The sequence below is a fragment of the Rana temporaria genome, chromosome 12, assembly GCF_905171775.1.
Source record: "Rana temporaria chromosome 12, aRanTem1.1, whole genome shotgun sequence".
Classification (NCBI taxonomy): Eukaryota; Metazoa; Chordata; class Amphibia; order Anura; family Ranidae; genus Rana; species Rana temporaria.
Genome location: NC_053500.1, coordinates 91,073,749 through 91,095,305, shown reverse-complemented (window position 1 = coordinate 91,095,305; position 21,557 = coordinate 91,073,749). Strand labels below are relative to the sequence as shown.

General features: G+C 43.9%; 1 protein-coding gene across 1 annotated transcript in view; it reads right to left on the bottom strand.

Annotated features, from left to right (window-relative positions):
• Positions 1–653: 653 nt before the first annotated feature.
• MLX (MAX dimerization protein MLX) overlaps positions 654–21,557 on the bottom strand; it is a 198,371-nt gene continuing 177,467 nt past the window's right edge. The window contains 4 exon segments of the mRNA XM_040331815.1: positions 654–820; positions 823–962; positions 1,396–1,495; positions 1,717–1,816. Coding sequence (XP_040187749.1) covers positions 714–820; positions 823–962; positions 1,396–1,495; positions 1,717–1,816 — 447 coding nt within the window. The 3' untranslated portion in view covers positions 654–713.

The window sequence follows — 21,557 nt, the reverse complement described above, 5'->3', positions numbered from 1 at the left end:
GAAGCTTGGTGTGCACTTAGTATGTATAGGGCACATATTCCTTTTGCTCCCCCCTCACACACTGGCCCTGTGTACTTACAGACAGCATACTGATACTCAGACATACTGTAGCCTTGCACTTGAGCTGGGTATTGTCCTGTAGGGGAAGAGGGAGAGCCTCCCTGTTCCATTACGTTTAACTGCATTTTTCTCTGCACCGTGCCGCCTGAGCTCCTGCTTGGTCGGATCTGACAGCTGTTTTCAACCAGGTTGAAACAGCACCCCTGAAGACTTCAGGTGGCACCCCAGTTGAGAAGGGCTGATCTAGAGAAACATGACTGAAGTTAGACGCAGCATGCATCACAGGGACAAATAAAAAGGCAATAAAATCAGGCAGAATTACATACCAGATAGCTGCACAGCTATGGTGTCACCCTTGGGAACAGCCGTGCAATTAGCAGGGCATCAATCCCAAATGTCAGCCAAAACACCACTGCGAGAATCCTATTTAAGGATCCATACAGCTGGGTCTGCACCGGGGGAGCAACAAGTGCATGGCCACAGCCAGGTAAGGGGAGCTGCTTGGTCCTACGAGGTGAGGAGGAAAATACAGGTACACCTGGGAGAGGGAGTCAAAGTTAAGAGTTAGGTCCTGCAGGAATTGGTATGGGTGTGGCAGACCCAGTGGTAGGCTGACATGGAGCTGTCAGGAAATTACATTTTAGATTTGGGTTTTAAACGGAACATTCAGTATGGATACTGTGATCACCAAAAATAAATACCTGAGGTTTACAGTGCTCCTCAATCCAGCTGAAGACACAAGCAGACAACTCCTGAAACTGTTCACAGAGATTGAAGCATTGAAGCTTTGGAACAAGGAGTCCATGATCCCTTGAAATACACTGAACTTCACCTGGTCTGGAACTTGGTCAGTCCCTTCGTTAGGATTATTCTGATGAGCTTTAACAATCTGCTCATAATTACTGCAAAAACAAACAAAAAAATCTATAATACACCATATACCTTTTATAGGGCTGTATACACTAGTGTTTAGCGGGGGAGATCACTGTACTAACATTAACATTTTTTAGTACAGTGGCTCCAACCTGATGGTGTGTACTGGCTTTAGCATTTCCAAGAATCATTTTAAATTCTAAACAATTCTGATTTTGCCATATACCCAACCCAGCTTGGTAATTTGGGTGTTGCATGTTCCTGCATCTCCTATTGCAATCTCATAATAGGTAAAAAAAAAAAAAAAAAAATAGGAACACTATGGTACTCCTGAAGTGGCTGACCTGGAAACAATTGTAGATAGATTACTAATCAGGGTTCCCTGGAGCTTAACTCTTAAATGGTTTTGGATTTACCAAGCCTTCAACACCACATATTCCCTCAAGGACATCTGAAACTTACGATTTCATAATCTTCAAGGCCATGACCTCTTTACGCAAGGTAGATACCTCTTCCTCCTGTTTTTTCTTCTCTTTATGAAGGAACTGAATATAATCAATGGCTGTGGGAAATGTAAATAGCAATATCAGGTGTACATTCTCACAGTGCAAGCTCTTGACTCTAAGTAATGAGTTCACTAGTTTATCTGGCCTTTGGTCATTTTCACAGAAAAAGGACAAAAAAACAAAACAGATTTTCATGTAAAAGCAGTGGGTCACCAGATGACCTTCAGTATTACACAAGACTGGGCAAAAAACAAAAATATATATATTTGGTACTTACTCTTCTGCAGAACAACTGCCTTGCTTAGCTTTTGAGAGCCTATGGAGCAGTCTTGTTGCTGACACGTAGGCACTATAGTCTGTAAATCATCATAGCCTTTCTGCAACAGAGAAATCTTTATAAATGATATAGGATCTGAGATTACAAGTAACATTTCAGTCTTTGCAGATGACACCCAGCTATGCAGTGGAATAACGTCCTTACAGAATGTCTCTAATTTACAAGCCAAGCTCTAATTGGGCGACTATGTGACAGATGAGTTTTAATGTTGATAAATGTAAAGTTCAATTTTGGGTACCAGTTCACAAAAAGGATATCAGGGAACAGGAGAAAGTGCAGCGAAGGGCGATCAAAGAGGAATGGAGGAACTCGGCTATATGGAAAGATTAGAGGAACTGAATTCTCTCTTGTGGAGATTAAGGGGGATATGATCAAGATGTACAAATATATAAGGGTGAACTTGGTGTTGAGTTATTCACTTTACGGTCATCACAGAGGACAAGGGGGCACTCTTTATGCCTAAAGGAAAAGAGAGATTTCATCTTCAACTACGGAAAGGTTTCTACACAGTAAGAGCTGTGAAAATGTGGCATAGACTCCCTTGATAGGGAATCTCAGTAGATTGCTTTAAGAAAAAGACATGGATTATTTCCTAAATGTACATAATATAATTGGGTACTGACATTTATAGGTAAAAATTATCCAGGGAAAAATGTGTCACTTCATTCAACCCAGTTCTCCAATTATATACTAATGGTACTTGGCCACATGTATAAATAATGTATTGTTCACCAGTTTTTGACCAAAAGACTCAAAAGGAAAATGATCTGCTCCTGCCAACAGGTTAGGAAAAGTGTGTGTGGCCAATATGCCAAGAGACCAATATGTAGAACATATGAAAAGATTATATTAACATTTATATTTTCATATTAGCAATAGTAAAACTGAAGAATAATTTGAAGAAATCTGAAGGATTAGAATGTTAAACATAAGCATTTTACTCTTTGCACCCTAAATATGAAATTGATGATTAGCACCTGCTTGGTATACACACACATACCTATACACACATATACATACACACATACTGTATACATCAATACTGTAAATACACCGTTTATACAGAATGGTTTTAAGGCATTGCCACTTTTAGACATAAAAGAAAGCAGCCCACACTATTTTATTCTTGTAGAAAAGGATTTTTGATCAAATGTTAATGGGCCAAGCCAAGCACCTACAACTCGCTTTGGTTGAATGCAGTATAAAGGATCAGGATGATGTAGTATAATGTCCAACTACAGGGTCAATTAGCAACACCCCTTATGATAGAATGGGCCATGACAGGTCCTGTTTTAGGACAGATCTGGGGTCTATTAGACCCCATATGACTGTACAAGCCAGTAATTTGTTAGCCGGAAGCTTGTAAAACAAAAACAAAACAGGAGTGACAAAATCTTCATTCCTTCTGGTTCCTGATTGCGATCAGTGCAGTTGCATTGTTAACAGGCATTCCAATGGGACAGACAGGTCAGTAAAGGTGGCTGTTGGAGGGGGGACCACCTTCTGCCCCTTGTAAAAGTGATTGAGCAGCTGTATATGTCCTCAGATCACTTTTACATTGTAGGGAATCACCAGCAGACGTACTTTCCTTTATTTTTACTGGGTTGTTCAACCAGTAAGTCTTATTAATTTGAATGGGCTGCTGTACCTACGAACAAGCAGGGAAAAGGTCCCTGTACCTTTTCCAAAATCGCAGCTTTGGCTAGTGTGGACATCCCTGTCAAGTTTATAGTGCCATCTGTGCCTTCACTCAGGAGTTTTACCCTCTCAATTTGTCCATTTACCATCATTCTCTGAAAGTGAAAAAAGAAAATAAAAAAGTTTCACATTTTTTGGATGTCCCTAGTACAATAATAGAGGGAAATCTTCCTACACAAATGGCAAGGAAAAAAAACACCTGATAGGGGTATACCCCTCCTTTACCCTTTCCAAGAAAAACATTTTTTTTTATCAACTCTATCACTTCTGATGACGCCAGTGGTAGGGGCGAAACGCATCAAGCTGAGAATCTGTGAAGGCGGTTTGTATGCAAAGGCGGTAATCTTGCATGATTTTAATGTTAGTGTAATAGTCTATGAACCTTTTAAATACATTTTACAGTATTACACTATATACTTTTTCTTTCCTCATTGCTTAACTTTGCTACAACGGATGTACATTGATCGTTTAAATTTGGAAACCCAGATCATCTGTACGGGTCCATATTACTTTGGTGGAGGCTAGGAGACACACCTCCTTGATGACCCAGCAACACTAACCCCTTCTGTGAATGGAGATACCACACTAATACAGACACATTCATATGTGGATGGGAGACACCATATTGTTACAGGTGCATTCAAACTTCATTCCTGTGAGTGGGGACCCAAGAGGGGAGCACGATTAACCACCTGAGAACATTTTTCAATTGCGCAGTATACCACATTTGGTGGACTTTATTGATTGTATTTTTGCAAAATATAAGCACTGAGCACTTTATATATTTTATATATATATATATATATATCTTATGTTATATATGGTGAAACAGATTTATGTATGTTAGCAATTTAATAGGAGCAGCGCTGAGTTAAATAATTTATTCACATTTCTTGGGGTATCACCTTGCGCCTTTAGCAGCAGCCCTATTATACACTTATGTTGATAATTAACTTGCCATAGCGTGGGCTATTAATTTCTTTTTCATTACATCCTCTTATAACTGGGGATGTAGCTCCGTTCAGAATGAAGTTCAACTGTTCTAGTAGGTCTTTTCTGACATTTACTTAGTCGCATCCTACAGCAAAAGCCATGATCCACAGAGAGCTTCCAAAGCATCACAGGGATCTCACTGTTAAAATACATCAGCCAGAAGGGTATAAAAGACTTTCCACGGCATTAGATATTGTGTTTATGGCTTATTGCTTGTATAGCGTAGAATCACCCGAAGGTATCGAAACGCTTCCAGACCTTAACAATTCACAACAGGACCGAGTGTTACAGGCATAAATTAGCATAGTAACAATATAAAATATGTACCACAATTAAAATTAAATAATAAAACAACAATATAACCACCATAAAACCAATACAGTACAAAAACCATAGAAATCACATAAGACCAAAAGAGAGACAACACACAATTCCCAACAGATCTAGCAGTGCTTCCGCCAGAATGACCCTAACCTCACTCTTCCTATCAATCTGCCTCTGCCCACAGATAGGTTTTTTTAGATCCCTCCTGAATGTGGGTAGGTCAGGACTCTGTCTAAGACTTAGGGGAAGTAGACTCCATTCTCTCGGGCCAAGGACAGAAAAAGCCCCTGCCCCCCATTTTTTCAGCCGACTCTTTGACTGTTCCAAACGGAATTGGCAGCTCCATCTAAGGGAGCGGCCAGTAACATGTCTATTCAATTTCTCACAGAGATAGGTGGGTCCTAGCCCGTGGAACGCTTTAAAAACAAGTGTTAGAATTTTAAAACGCACCCTCTGACCAACTGGCAGCCAATGCAGGGCAGCCTGATGTCTCGCGGTGGGGCAGTGGCCTCTGAGATTTAATGCAAGCCTTACCGCCTGATTCTGGACTTTTTGAAGTCTCCTAATCTGGACTTGAGGCAGTCCAGCCAGGAGACCATTACAATAGTCCAGATGTGGAAGGACCAGAGCTCGCACTACCGAGATCCTTTCCAGATCTGACAGAAAAGGCAAAATGCGGTAAAGAAGCTGCATCTTAAAATGGCAGTCTTGACAACCTGACCGACAGGGGATTAGCGTCAAGTCGCTGTCAATTAGGACCCCTAGTGTCCCCACCGTGTCGGCCCGTCTGCGGGCACACCCCTGCCCCATCGGGCCATGATAACACCCAGTGTCCCTCAGGAATATTCCCTGATCTCAGAACCTCGGTTTTGGCCTGGTTTAGCAGCAGGTAGTTAGCTGCCATCCAGTTTTTTATGATCTCTAAACCTGCTACCAACTTGGCCCTCCGCCTCTGGCTCATTGGTCGAGATTCTGGAGAACAACTGGGTGTCATCCGCATAGGACTGAAATCGAAGTCCCAGACTTGCAATCACCGCCAGCAGAGGGCGAAGATAGATGTTAAAGAGAAGAGGGGAAAGCGGGGACCCCTGTGGGACCCCACACGTCACCTTGATAGGCTCCGAGTAGAAGTCCCCAGTTTCACCCTATACTCCCTCTCCTCTAAAAATGACTTAAACCATTTCAAGGCCTGGTCACTCACCCTCGCCACCTCCTGAAGCCGGGGTCAGCAAGATCTGGTGATTTACTGTTTCGAATGCGGCTGACAGGTCCAAGAGAATAAGGATTGAGTGGGCCCCCCGATCCGCGACGACCAGTAGATGGTCCATGACATCCAGCAATGCCGTCTCCGTCCCATGTTTGGGCCGGAAACCGGACTGCCACTTATCAAACAGATTGCCCTCCTCCATGAAAGCTGCAGCTGACCACAGACAACCTTCTCCATTATCTTGGCTGGAAAGGATAGCCCTGTGATAGGCCTGGACTTCTCTGGGTCAGAGGGATCGGTACCACCTTTTTTTAAGATAGGGGTAACAATTACCGTTTAAAAAATCTAGGAACGGTTCAGTCCACTAGAGAGCAATTGATAAGATCAGCTAAAACTGGGGCTAAAATCACACAGGCTTCTTTAAACACCTGGCCTGGACACGGGTCAGAAGGAGGTGCTGAAGCCTTAGATTTCGCAATTAAATCCAAGACTTCTATGCGGAAACTGTCCTAAAATCCAATTCTGAAACCATAATTTCTGGTACCCTTACCGCCGACGGGGGTGACCTCGTCATCTCCAGTTCGGCACTTACCTGGCCTTCAAGGCCCTTATATATTTAATTATTTTATTCACAAAAAAGTCTGCAAAACTCTTGGGCTTTCTCTTTAGAAGCCTTCACCTCCATCTGCGCTGCCTGTGGACTGGCGAAATTCCTCACTATCCTAAACAACTCCTGAGGGTGTTACCTGCAGCCTCAATCTTAGATGATATATAGATCTTTTTACACGTACAATTGCCGCTTTATAACCGCGCATGAAGATTCTCCTTTTATAAGGTTAGGTTTGGACTGTTTTTTCTGCCACGTTCTTTCCAGGGCTCGTCCCTTTTTCCTTAAGTCAGCTAGATCAGGAGAGAACCAGTCTGCTGAGCCCAGTTTTCTACCTTTTTTTGCTTTTCGGGACTGTACTGGAGCTACTATATCCAGGGCTGCTGTTATACCATAATGCATAGATATACCATGTCAAATGGAAACAATATGACACAACAGTGACATTACCAAGAACTGCATTTCCCTCCAAAATTGATGAAAGACAAGAAAACAACTGGACAGGGAGGCTGCCAAGAGGCCTACAGCAACATTAAAGGAGCTGCAGGAATACCTGACAAGTACTGGCTGTGTGGTACATGTGATAACATTCTTCCGTATTCTTCATATGTCTGGGCTATGGGGTAGAGTGGCAGTTTTTCTTACGAAGAAAACTATCCAAGCCCGGCTACATTTTGCAAAAACACATTTAGAGTCTCCCAAAAGTATGTGGGAGAATGTGTTGTTTGATGAAACCAAGGTTAAACTTTTGGCCCATGATTCCAAAAGATATGTTTGGTGCAAAAACAACACTGCACATCAAAAAACACCATACCCACAGTGAAGCATGGTGGTGGCAGTTTTTTCTTCGGCTGGAACAGGGGCCTTAGTCTAGGTAGAGGGAATTATGAACAGTTACAAATACCAGTCAATATTGGCACAAAACCTTCAGGCTTCTGAAGAACTACTTTATTTTTTAGCATGACGATGACCGAAAGCATACATCCAAAACCAAGGAATGGCTTCACCCGAAGGAGATTAAAGTTTGGAATGGCCCAGCCCGAGCCCAGACCTAAATCCGATTGAAAATCTGTGGGGTGATCTGAAGAGGGCTGTGCACAGTAGATGCCCTCGCAATCTGATAGATTTGGAGTGTTTTTGCAAAGAAGAGTGGGCAAATATTGCCAAGTCAAGATGTGCCATGCTGATAAGACTCATACCCAAAAAGTATAAAATCAGCGCAATAATCAATACAATATAGACCAGCTTCTGAACACTAGGAATCAATTCAAAAGTTCCTGAGGCAAATATATAAAGTATAGTGCAGCGCTAGAAAAGTCCATCAAATAGTCATCCTGGTGAATTTTAAAAAGTGACTTGATGTAAACACATGCAGGTGATGAACGTGGGTTAATGAAACACCTCCACCAATGGCAAAAATGGCCGCTCACCTCCCAAGGTGGACCCGCTGTTAGATAGGGTCAAATGCACATTCCCATAGGGATACAATCCAGGCTAAACTGTAACAGTGGTCAATCCAGGGCCAAGCGCTCACAAGCAGATGAATGCCAGTGGAATAAGGATCCATTCATAAAAAAAAGAGGACATGCCATAGTGCTCTCCATAATAACAATAGACAGTTTAATGTAGAAATATAAATAAAACACTCACAAACATGGGCACTGTTCCAGTGCCAGGACATACAGCAAGACTGAGTGTAGTGGTGGATTGCTGCGGGTGACGTCACGTCCTTTCCCTACTGAACGTTGCGTCCCTTGGGGCGGGACTTCTTCAGCGGAGTGTAGGATTGGACGGCGTGCGCCCGATATATAGGCTGCCAATTGCCATGGAGATTATCACTAGATGCCTTCATTAGTTGCCTTAATGATTGTAACGGGAGTCCCTTTTTGGGCATAGGGTGACTGAGAACTGATATCTCGGATTACATGAGATGGGACATAACTGATAGTTCATATTGCAGGATGTCTTGAGATGTTACAGGTGGTTTCATGCTGACCCACACCAGGTCAATAGGCTCCTGAAAGACTGTCCATTGTGTGAGGCTGTTGAGATGCTAACTAAGACTGCTACTGTGGATTGAAACTGAGAGTCAGCCTGTCTCCTAGACCTCTCATTATGTATACTGTTTATGTGTGGAATGTACTTGTCGGAGACGTAACGTCTGGGGGATAATTAACTCTGAATATGATTATGTAAAATAATGTGATTGAAGCCCCCCATGGTGTGATGAGGGGGTGGAGAGGTTGATTGTTCCTGTGATTACTGTAAGCTGTTGTACTGTATATAAGCAAGCTAAGAAACCATTAAAAGTTAGTTCATATTTTGACGCAGTAACAGAGCTTGTCAGTCTCGTTATTGAGGGAATTCTTATGTTCGGGCCTGCTGGATGGTTGGAGGGTCGGAAGCTGTCTTGGGTTGATGGAATGGGAGATCGTGAATGGTGTTAACCCCTGATCGTTACAATGATAACAACAAAAACATCAGCCTTACATGGACCATTGACCATGAAAAAGTTGTTTTTTTGGACTTGAATATCATTAGAGACACTGACCACTTTAAGTTGACCAATTATTTTAAACCCACGTATCGTAATGCGTACATTCCCCTGGGGAGTTGTCATCACAGGTCCTGGCTGTGCAACATCCCCAGGGGACAATTCATCAGGTTACGCCGTAACTGTACACAAGTAAGTGACTATGTGAGTCAATCACAAGTTCTTGCTGACAGATTTGTACAAAAAGGGTACACTAAAGAAAGTCTGGAAGTAGAAATGGATCATGTCCAAAACTGGACAGACATACGCTGATCGGGTGGTTGACCCTGAGTCTAAAAATGACAAACATAATTTCAGAATTAACCTATGACACAGTCAAAGTAGTTTACATGTTGGAATGTGACTGCGGTCTTCAATACATTGGTAAAACATCTAGACCCCTGCATGTCCGTATAGCTGAACATGTAAACAATATCAGAACAGGAAAAATAAACACACAATGTATCTAGGCATTTTAAACAATTTCATGACAAAAATCCTAAGGGTCTCCGTTTTTGGGGAATTGAAAAAGTCAACCGTCATTGGAGGGGTGGTAACTTTATCCACCAATTGAGTAAACGAGAATCCTACTGGATACACGAGACTCATGTACTCTGTCCTGATGGCCTTAATGTTGACTTTGACATTAATTGTTTTATTACAGACCGTTAATCTTTTTTTACTTCATATATATTTTATTTATGGTCGTTATGGACGCGACAAGACTTACAACATAAATAGACCTGAAGTGTGCCTTGGTGGTCTGGTCAGTATGCCAAGAAAGGGGGCATACCCAAGGTAAGTAATGGGTAGTTAATTGAAGAAGGATATGCTGAGAAGTGCCCTGAAAAAGGGAAGGGTGGGAGGGTGTCGAATTCGATTGAATGCGCAGACTCACGGACATGAGGTGAGCTGGGAAGAGTCGGCCCAGTGATGTGTAGTACCGCACACTGAACCGACAAAGAGCATGTGTGAGTGGGCTGCTTAAATACCCTCCGGGCTCCTCCCATAAACTCAGGCCACCATACTGGCCTTCTTATTTATGGTCGTTACCCTCTGACCGAGAGAGATGTGGATCACATAAACACGCGACAAGACTTACAACATAAAGACCTGAAGTGTGCCTTGGTGGTCTGGTCAGTATGCCAAGAAAAGGGGGCAAAAGACTCAGATAGGGAAATAGTTTATATTGATTTCTTGTAATTATTGAGCCAACTTGGTAAAGGCTTGTGCCATTCCTTCATGAGGATTTGGGATGTATGTGGCAAAACAAGGAGACTTCCATCAGCCTGGTATCTTGATTACGTGGTCTGGTACTCCCTGTTGGGAGGCAACTGAGGCTGCTCTAATTCGGAAAGAATGTCCAGAGAACTGACTGGGGTTTAAAGCCCAAGTTACTTAGGAGGATTCTGACATGCTTGACACACTGGCTGACACTCAGGGAGCTGGTTTAGAAAGGGTAGCAACGAGCTACCATCAGATTGGCTGGGTAGATGGAGCAGTAGTGGGTCGAGCACCGTCACTGGGCGTCAGGCGTTGTTAGTCTGAAACAGGTTGATGTCAACCCAGAAGCTGGTTTGTTGCATTTGCAGACTGTGAGAGTGTAGTGGTTCGAAAGCGAGTCGGGTGGCGTCGGAGCAGTGTCTGACTGCCGGAGCCGCTGACTAAATTCACTAGGTTGTAGGGAACCGTAGAAGGCCTGGTAGATGGCTGTTTGGGTGACTAGTCTGGGCAAAGCCCTAAACAGGGAACGAGTAAGGATTTCAGACATGTCCCTCTTGAAAGGTAGGCGCTTGCCACTGACTACAGGTTGGTGCTTCTGTATGCCCTGTAGGAGGGACTTGACTGCATGGGCTCGAGAATACTGACGGTTTACTGGGGTCCTGCAGGGGACAGGAAATGCTGGATGCCATCTAGATATGGCGTGATAGTATTGTGAGAAATGGTCAGCTGCATGTGGCAATACGATATGAAGGCTAGGATGTGTCCAACGTTGCCTATTGCTGCTCCGGGGCAAGGGGCCAAAAATTGTTCCAAGCAGTGCGATAGGCCTTCAGTGTGTTGCGTGCCAAGGAGTGGTTAATAAGTTGGATTGCGTTGGTGAGATGCGACTTCAGTCCATCGTCAGCAATGTCCATGGTGGGACAGGGATAGTTGTTGGGTCGGCTCCAGGCTGTTGCTGGAAAAAACATCCATTCCAAGGTTGGAATAGGAAAGCGCAACAGCTGCTTTTTGCATTTGCCTGGAAAAGATCTACATAAGATATTAATTGGTGACGGAGTGACAGCTGCGCGAGCCTGCGCAGGAAGTGATGGGGAGTGACTTAGATCTACCTTAATTGATGATGTTGGCTGTGGCCTGATTGTCTGTGGTGAAGAACAGTGTCTGTCCTGTTCAAGTGTGGTCCCAGACCTGGGCAGCTGCCACGATGGGGTGCAGCACGAGCCGTGATGAAGACTGGGTGAAGCAAAAATTTAAGAGAATTTCTGGGGGCCAAGGTTTGGAGAACCAGTGGCGGCCTAAAAATGGCTGCAAAAGCCTTTGGTGGCTCGGCTGACACTGCCGGGATGAAGATTGAAATGCTGTTCTATCAGGTGGGGAAGTTGTCCCACATAGCCAAGTCTGCTACTGATACTTGGTCTAGTTTGAGAACTTGGACTGGATCTTGCATTGGCGTGAGAAAATCAAGACAATACACAGGTGCTCAACAAGACGATATACATGCACTCGCAGGCCAACGTGCACTCGCTGGTGTTGGATGAAAACCTGAACTAACCTGCGGGGAAAAAACACAGAGAAAAGATGAGTGGCCGCGTGCCACTGAAGATGAATGGCCAACTGGGTGCCACTGTGTGTTTGTGTGGCTGATTGTTTGTCACTGAGGTGTGTTTGCAAGTTTAGTTTGTATTCGGGTTTGCACGTAGGTGCGTGCCGCAAAGTGTTTTATACTACTGCAGACATTATTGTGCGGTTGCAAGGGTGTCAGTGAGTGTCAGGTTGCTGGGACGATATTGTGTGGTTGCAGGGGCCTTGAGTATGAAGGTTTGTTTTGAGACGGCATTGCGTGGTTGCAAGGGTCTCAGTCTGGTTTGCCGAGATGGTATTGCGTGGTTGCAAGGGTCTCAGTCTGGTGGTTGCAAAGGTCTCGATGATTATGAGGTTTGTTTTGAGATGGCATTGTGTGTTTGCACGGGTCTCAACAAGTGAGGGGTTGCTGAGACGATGTTGCGTTTTGCAATGGTCTCAAATGTGTGTCGGCCGCTGAGACAACTTTGTATGGCTGCAAGGGTCTGAATGGCTGTCAGGTTGCTGAGACGATATTGCATTTGCAATGGTCTCAAATGTGTGTCGGCCGCTGAGACAACTTTGTATGGCTGCAAGGGTCTGAATGGCTGTCAGGTTGCTGAGACGATATTGCATTTGCAATGGTCTCAAATGAGTGTCAGGTTGCTAAGACAACTTTGTATGGCTGCAAAGGTCTGAACAGGTGTGAGGTAGCTGAGATGATATTACATTTAGCAAGGGTCTGAAATGAGTGTCAAGTTGCTGAGACAATATTCCCCTTTATTTTATTTTTTTATGAAAACGACTGTGAATGAAACGCTGGTAAACATGAGTTACCGCATCTGGCAGTGTTTACAAGCTGTTACAGGCATTGGCGTTTCGAATGCCTCTGAACATCCGTCTGAACCCATTTTTTTTTTGGGAAGGTTTCTAAACTCAACTGCCTAGAAACGACTATAAATGATCCTGTGTACATGTAGGAGAAATCAGGGGCGTCTGAAAAACACCCAACTGTTCCTAAACGTCTGTTTACCAACAGCAGTGTACATGAGGCAAAAGATGATTTGTCTGGCTGCAAGGGTCTCAATGAATGCCAGGTTGCTGGGGCGAGACTGCATGGTCACAAAGGTCTTTGACGAATGGGAGGTTGCTCAAGATGGTATTGCGTGGTTGCAAGTCTCGATGAGTGTGGAGCTGCTGAGACGGTATTGTGTTTGCAAGGGTCTGAACTATGGTGTAAGGCTGCTGAGACGGTATTGCGTGGTTGCAAGGGTCTTGATGAGTGTAGGGCTGCTGAGACGGTATTGCGTTTGTATGGGTCTTAACAATGGTGTGAGGCTGCTCCGACCGTATTGTGTGGTTGCAAGGGTCTTGATTAGTGTGGGGCTGCTGAGACGGTATTGCGTCTGCAAGGGTCTCAACAAGGGTGTCAGGCTGCTGAGACGATTTTGCATGGTTGCAATGGTCTCAACAGGTGTCAGGTTGCTGGGCCGAGATTGTGAGGTGGCAATTTTTTTTTTTTTTGCACTTTTATATTTTTTTTTTTTTTTTTGCGTTTTTTCTTTTGCTTTTTTTTTTTATTTATATATATATATATATATATATATATATATATATATATTTTTTTTTCGTTTTGTAAGGGTCATGTGCAAGGGTCTTGACAAGGGTGTCAGGCTGCTGAGACGATTTTGTGTGGTTGCAAGAGTCTCGATGGGTGTGGGGCTGCTGAGACAGTATTGCGTTTGCAAGGGTCTCAACAAGGGTGTCAGGCTGCGGAGACTAATTTTGCGTGGTTGCAACGGTCTCAACAGGTGTCAGGTTGCTGAGCTGAGATTACGTGGTGGCAATTTTTTTTTTCTTTTGCGTTTTTTATATATATTTTTTCTTTTTGCGTTTTCTTTTTTTGCCTTTTGTAAGGGTCATGTGTTGCAAGGGTCTCAAAAAGGGTATCAGACTGCCGAGATGATTTGCATGGTTGCAAGGTCTCAATCAATAAGAATTGGGTTACTGAGAAAGGATAGAAACACCTGTTTGAATCGTAGGTTCCGTAGGGGCCACTAATAAACGATATGGGAGACAACGAATGGTAGCAAATTGATAGGACATAAAGAATGTAATAACAAATCTTACTTGCGACAGTGGGCCATGCGAGTGAGTTTGCGGCGGACTGTGGCTGGAGTGAAACATGTTGGGAATGTGTAGCGTGATGCCGTGCATGGGGCAAAACAACAAGGTTTGGTGTAGAAAATAGAACACGAGAAGTGCGTATCAATGCTTTGTAAGCTCCACTGCGGGAACCAAACATATGGTACAGGTGACACCATGAGTGGCCACGAATTTGACATGACAAATAAGGTAACGAATCCTACCTGGGACAGTGAACGTGCGACTGGGTTTGCTTTGGACTGGAGTGGATGTGCAACACATCCGAAGAGTGTGGTGTGGCGCCATGCATGACGCACAGGCAATAACTTTGGTAAATAAATGAGAGAGAAGAACCGTGAACAAACAATTCGTAAGTTCCGCAGCGGGAACTAAAACACACGGCATGGGGGAAACAATGAATGACAACTTTAGAAAGTATGTATCTAATACGAAACTGTTGTAAAATGCATGAAATGAATCCGATATGAATTGATAGTAAGGAGTATTGAACGAATATGATACGAATTGGTTGTAGAGTTTATGCTACCCCTTGCTTTGAAACCGAACACCTACCAACCACCCATCCCCCCAGGCTAATCAAGTGCAGACAAGGCATCATGTGAGTCCAATTACCACCTCAATCTGCCAAAGAACCCATACAAACACATGCTAATCTCCAAATGGATTTACAAATGAATCGTATGTTTGGCAGAAGGAAGTTACAAATGTACTACGCCTGAGCCGAATGATGTTGGAACATGAGCAACAGTAACTCAGAGGCAGATTTTTTTCCAAAAAGGGATGCAGGATGGGAAGCATAACGAATTGCAAGATTGCACAAGATACGAAAAGGTTTGAATCCTACCTGCGTCAGTAAGCGGGAACCGCCGGCGAAGACCATGAAGGGAGAAGCCGCAAAGCGCTTGCGATGTCGAATGCGATTGAATGCGCAGACTCACGGACATGAGGTGAGCTGGGAAGAGTCGGCCCAGTGATGTGTAGTACTGAACCGACAAAGAGCATGTGTGAGTGGGCTGCTTAAATACCCTCCGGGCTCCTCCCATAAACTCAGGCCACCATACTGGCCTTCTTATATATATTTTTTATTTTTTTGTATTAGGTTTTATTATTGTTCATATTAAGGCTGTGGCTGGCTGCGGTTGACTTCACTTAATTTTTGTCTGTATATACATTTGTGCAGACTTTTCTATCTATGTGTATGCTTAAATAATTTTATTCGTACACCAATATATACATTTTACATATAAATATTTTATATATTTTTTTATATATTTTTCTATTATTTTTTTTATAGTAAGCCGTTGCCAATGTATTGATTTATTTTTCATTTTTTGCATCATATTAGGTATCATGGAGTTTTTTCCCCTGAAATTTATATATATATACAATTGTAATATACTTTTTCTCCACTAGAGAAAGGGCAACGCACACTCTTTACTGTCCGAGTGGCGCTGTGGCGAATAATGTTTGGTTTCCATAGTCACATCTATTGATGCAGATCACATGATATAGGAGGCGTTTCTTGTCTCCTCCTCTCTTGCACGTTGCATCACGTTGATGCGGCATCTTCATCTCCATGGCAATTGGCAGCCTATATATCGGGTGCACGCCGTCCAATCCTACACTCCGCTGAAGAAGTCCCGCCCCAAGGGACGCAACGTTCGGGAGGGAAAGGACGTGACGTCACCCGCAGCCGTCCACCACTACACTCAGTCTTGCTGTATGTCCTGGCACTGGAACAGTGCCCATGTTTGTGAGTGTTTTATTTATATTTCTACATTAAACTGTCTATTGTTATTACGGAGAGCACTATGGCATGTCCTCTTTTTTTATGAATGGATCCTTATTCCACTGGCATTCATCTGCTTGTGAGCGCTTGGCCCTGGATTGACCACTGTTACAGTTTAGCCTGGATTGTATCCCTATGGGAATGCGCATTTGACCCTATCTAACAGAGGGTCCACCTTGGGAGGTGAGCGGCCATTTTTGCCATTGGTTGAGGTGTTTCATTAACCCACGTTCATCACCTGCATGTGTTTACATCAAGTCACTTTTTGAAATTCACCGGGATGACTATTTGATGGACTTTTCTAGCGCTGCACTATACTTTATATATTCATACCCAAAAAGACAGTAACTATAAAAAAATAAAAAAAATGTGCTTCAAGTATTATTAATTAGTTTAACCACTTCCATATTGGGCCTATTCTGGCACTCCTCTCCTACATGTAAAAATCATAATTTTTTTGCTAGAAAATTACTCAGAACCCACAAACAATATATATATTTTTTTTAGCAGACACCCTACCGGTAACGGTATTTCCACCCTCTACAAGAAACACAAATCAGATACAATTTAAAAGGCCCCTCCCTTTCCTCTGACCCTCAGTTGTTAGAAGATCAAGTAAACTTCCACCTAAAGTGCACTCAGCAGAGTAAAAACACAGAAACTCATATATAAACATCACCACCAGGTAAAAAAGGTTGACCAGTGAAAAACAGAATAGGGTGGGAATATAGACGCTGTGCTGGAAGTCTAACAGGGGTTCTCCCCTCTCACCTTCCAGGACAGCTACTTGAAAGGATAAGCAAGATTATAGAATCTTGCTTATCCTTTCAAGTGGTGGCAGTTTTTTTTCTTCAGCTGGAACAGGGGCCTTAGTCAAGGTAGAGGGATTTATGAACAGTTACAAATACCAGTCAATATTGGCACAAACCCTTCAGGCTTTTGGCTAATGATGAAGATGGAAAAACTTTGTTTTTTGGACATGCTGAAAAACTACGTTTTCTTTCATGCCGAAAAATGATCGTGTGTACGCGGCATAAGACTAAACCTTTCCTCCTCTGCATTCTTGGAAGAGGTACAGAAACAAAGAAGGACTACCTCCTGGGACCTATGAAAGTTCGAAGATACTTTGGGCAAATAGAAAGGATCAGGCCTAATCATACCCTGTCCTCTAGAATCCTCAGGAAGGGGTCTTTACAGGAAAGAGACTGTAGATCAGAAATCCTTCTCCCTGATGTAATAGCCAAAAGGAAGGAAATCTTCAAAGAAATGAATTTCAAGGAAGCCTCATGCAAAGTCTCAAAAGGAGCCCTTGTTAGAGCATTTGACACTAACGATAGATCCCAGGGAGGAGCATGTCTAGATCCGGCTGAAAGGAACCTCCTCACTAAAGGATCTTCTGCTAGTCTCATTTCTGTAGACAAAGATAAAGCAGTAACCTGAACCCTAAGGGTGCTGACAGAGAGTCCCTTTTCTACTCCCCTCTGCAAAAAGTCCAATACACAGGGAGTGGAAAAATAATCTAAACCGGATTTTCTTTGCCAGGAAAAGTTTTCCAAACTTTCCCATAGATTATTCTTGTGACTAACTTACGGCTGTCCAGGATAGTTTGAATAACCCTCTCTGAACACTCTCTCAACTGTAGGATGCGCCGATCAGCCTCCAGGCCGTCAAATGGAAGGTCTGAGGGTTTGGATGCAACACCGGTCCCTGATGGAGCAGATCCTTCCTATCTGGTAGGGGCCAGGGAGGATCTACAGAGAGGACCTTCAGAGAGGAAAACCAACTCCTTCTGGGCCACCAGGGGGCAATCAGAACAACTTCTGCCCTGTCTTGAATCATTTTACAAACTACTAGAGGTAAGAGGGGAAAAGGAGGGAAAACCGTAGGCTAGAGTGAAATCCCACGGGAAGGAGAGAGCATCCTTCCCCAAGGACTCCGCCTCTCTCTCCAGTGAGAACGCCAGAAGTTTTCTTTTGAGACTGGAGGCAAAATGATCCACTGTGGGAAGACCCCATCTTAGCACAACCTCCTGGAACGTGCCTTGATGTAGTTCCCAACCGCTGGAACTGATGCTCACCCGGCTCAGATAGTCCGCCAGCACATTCTCTGACCACCTGATGTGGACTGCCCTGACTAAAGTGACGCTGAACTCTGCCCAGGACAGAATCTGCTGTATTACAGTTATAAGCGACTTTAAACGAATGCCCCCTTGCTTGTTTAGCCACAGTTGTGGCATTGTCTGAGAAAATTAATATGGGCGTCCCTTGGTAATTTTTACAGGAGCATGTTGTGCCCAGTTCTTCCCTCCCACCAGGAGAGATTGAGAAAATCCTCTCTTGGCAGCTGTACCAGCTGATCCTGCGATCCCAGTGGAGTAAAATAAATACCTAAAGGGGTCTGGAGTGTAATTGGGCCCAAGGCACCCCTGGGATGGCCGCAGTAATCAATCCTAATAACTGCATGATCCGCCGAAGGGAGGTCTGCGGGAGCAACTTGAAGGCCTGCACAGAGAGAAGAATTTTCAAAATATTCTCTTCGGAAAGAAAAATCTTTTGGACAACAATCTATTTACAGGGATCCTCAAACTACAGCCCTTCAGCTGTTGCGGAACTACACATCCCATGAGGCTCTGCAAAACTCTGACATTCACAGACATGACTAGGCATGATGAGAATTGTAGTTCCTGAACAACTGGTGGGGCCATAGTTTGAAGACCCATGGTCTATTAAATGGGTCTTCAAACTATGGCCCTCCAGTTGTTCAGGAACTACAATTTCCATCGTGCCTAGTCATGTCTGTGAATGTCAGAGTTTTAAAATGCCTCATGGGATGTGTAGTTCCGCAACAGCTGGAGGGCCATAGTTTGAGGATCCCTGGTCTATTAGATAACCTAGAAAAAGTATGTTCTGGGATGGCACCAGGCACGACTTTCGTTGATTTTCCACCCCAATTTATGAAAGATCTGTAAAACCAGCTGCAGATCCTTAACAAGGGACTCTGTCTGGAGCAAGGATCAAAAAATCGTCTAGATATGAAACGATCGATACACTCTGTATCTGAAAAAATGCCATGACTTCGGTCATGATTTTTGTAAAAATTCTGGGTGCTGCCGAGAGACCAAAAGTAAGGGCATTGAACTGCCAATGACTTGGCCCGTTTGCCATAAGAATCACAAATCTGAGAAACCTGTGACTCTGGCAGATTGGTACATGAAGATAAGCGTCCTGGAGATTCAGGATTATCATGAAGACCCCTGGCAACAACAGATTCCTTACAGAATAAATATTTTCCATCCAGGAACATCTGTACACTATGAATTTGTTCAGCACGCTAAAATTGATGACCATACGAAAGCCATCAGAAGCTTTCCTGACCAGAAAGACATGGGAGTAAAATCCAAGGAATTTTTGAACTTCCGGCACGGGAAAAATAACTCCCTCCATTTCTGAAATTAGATTCATCATAGCTTGCCGTCTCTCTTGGTCTCTCGACAGATGGGTAATAAAAAATCTCTGGAGGGGAAGCTTTTTGAATTCCAACCTGTAAACCCTTCTCAATGTTTGAAGCATAAAGGGATACAGATGCTGAACCCATACATCAAATTTCCTAGCCACACAGGTGGATGCTACCGCCGGACCCAAAGAAAAAGCCGAAGCATCCCAGGCCTTACGTAGCAATGAGTCTGCCTTTCTGTCCATTTGATCCTTAAGGACCCCAGAGACTTCTAAATAAAGATCTGACCTCTTGGACACCTGTGACATAGGGGCATCTTATCTAAAACCTCCTCAAACTCAGACTGAAAAGGAAACCTTCTTTTGTGCCCTCTAGACTGGAATAACCTTTTTTCAGGCTCTTTCCACTCAGGAAGAATAATGTCCTTAAGTGATTCGTGTACTGGAAAAGCTCTCGACTTCCGCCCCAGTAGACTCCTATACAGATCGGGTATAATCTGCTCTGAGGTACATATTAACTTTAATAGTTCATCAACTGGAAAAAGATACTTAGAGCTACCCATATCTTCCTCTGATGTAGATTCCTCATCAGATGAAGAACACGGATTCTCACCTTCTTCCAGATCAGAAGTATTGCGTGAACCAATGGTCTCAGACACTGACAGAGCAAGGGATCTAGCCGAGGCTGAAGGCTCTTGAGCTATGGGTCTAGACGAGGAAGGCCCCAGTCCAGGTACCCTGTCATTAAAGGACCAAAAGGAGGCCACTACCTCCTTCACAGAAGACAGTAACTCTTTAAAAGAGGAAGTCTCTGAACTAGCTCTGGATGGAATACAATCCTCACAAAATAGTTTTTTATAACCATCAGAAAGCCTGACCCTACAGTTCCTACATTTCTTCTTTACCAGTTTGGCCTAGAAAAAAGCAGAAAGAGGAACTATAAACAAACAAAAAGCCATACAAAGTCCCCTGCTGTAGAAGCTATTCACAGACAAGGACTTACCTTGGGGGCAGTATGAGACCCGGATGCTGCCGCTGGTTTAATTCGAGTGTGCGCTCCATCCTCAGACCTGTCCTCAAGCAGAGATTCGCCAGAGAAATGGGCTGCTGCTGTACCGCTAAATGCGCCTGTCTGCTGTTCAGCAGACTGTTTCCCCAGGCAGCATGTCCTCAGTGTATCACGCCATGCTTCCTTAAAACGGTAACCCTTCTGGGTCACGTGATTTTTGGATCCGGCGCCATCTTGCTGCATCACCGGAAGTCCTCTGACGCCATCTTGGTACACCTCGGTGAAGCATGCGGAGGACAATTCCACACAGCCAGAGCTGGGGGAAAAAACTGAAGGGAGTTGCCACCACTCACCACCAGGAAGGCAAGTAGCCCCAGAAATAGGGAACCCTTCTGGATAGAAAGTACAGGACCATCCCCCATGACTTGGCCACAACTAGTCCTGGATGATACCAGAGAAGGGGGGTCCACCAACCACAGTTACCAGACCTAATAAAACAAAAAACATGTCAGTGCTCCTGAAGGGTCTGGAAACACAAAACAACTGAGGGACAGAGGAAAGGGAGGGGCCTTTTAAATTGTATCCGATTTGTGTTTCCTGTAGAGGGCAGAGGCAATCATCTCTCAAGTAGCCATCCTGGAAGGTGAAAGGGGAAACCTCGCGTGTGGTTTAAATAGCGTTTACATATGTGGACGAGACTTGCGTGTGTGTTCGCTTCTGAGCACGAGCTACCGGGGACAGGGGCATTTAAAAAAAAAAAAAAATTGTACACTTTTTTTTACATTAGAATTTTTTTGATCACTTATTTTTATTACAAGGAATGTAAACATCCATTTGTAATAGGAATCTATCATGACAGATCCTTTTCATGGAGAGATGCGGGGTCAATAAGACCCAGCATCTCTCTCCAAGCTGGAAAGCATGAGATGGTGAAAAAACAAGATTCACCAATTTTTAGGACATTGCGGCTTTGTTTACATCCGCGGCCCGAACGTGACTTCATAATGTCACGGCCGGGCCACCGACAATCATCCAGCGCCAGATGATTCTTTCTCAGAGTCCCCGATGGCACAGGAGAAGCACCGGATGGCCGCGGGGCAGGGGCGCCCCTTCACGTCGCCGGCAAAAATGATGAAGCAGGAAAGACTGCCACTATGATCATTCTTGCTGTGCACAGAATCACCGGCAGAAAATAATGATATCTGAATGATGCCTGTAG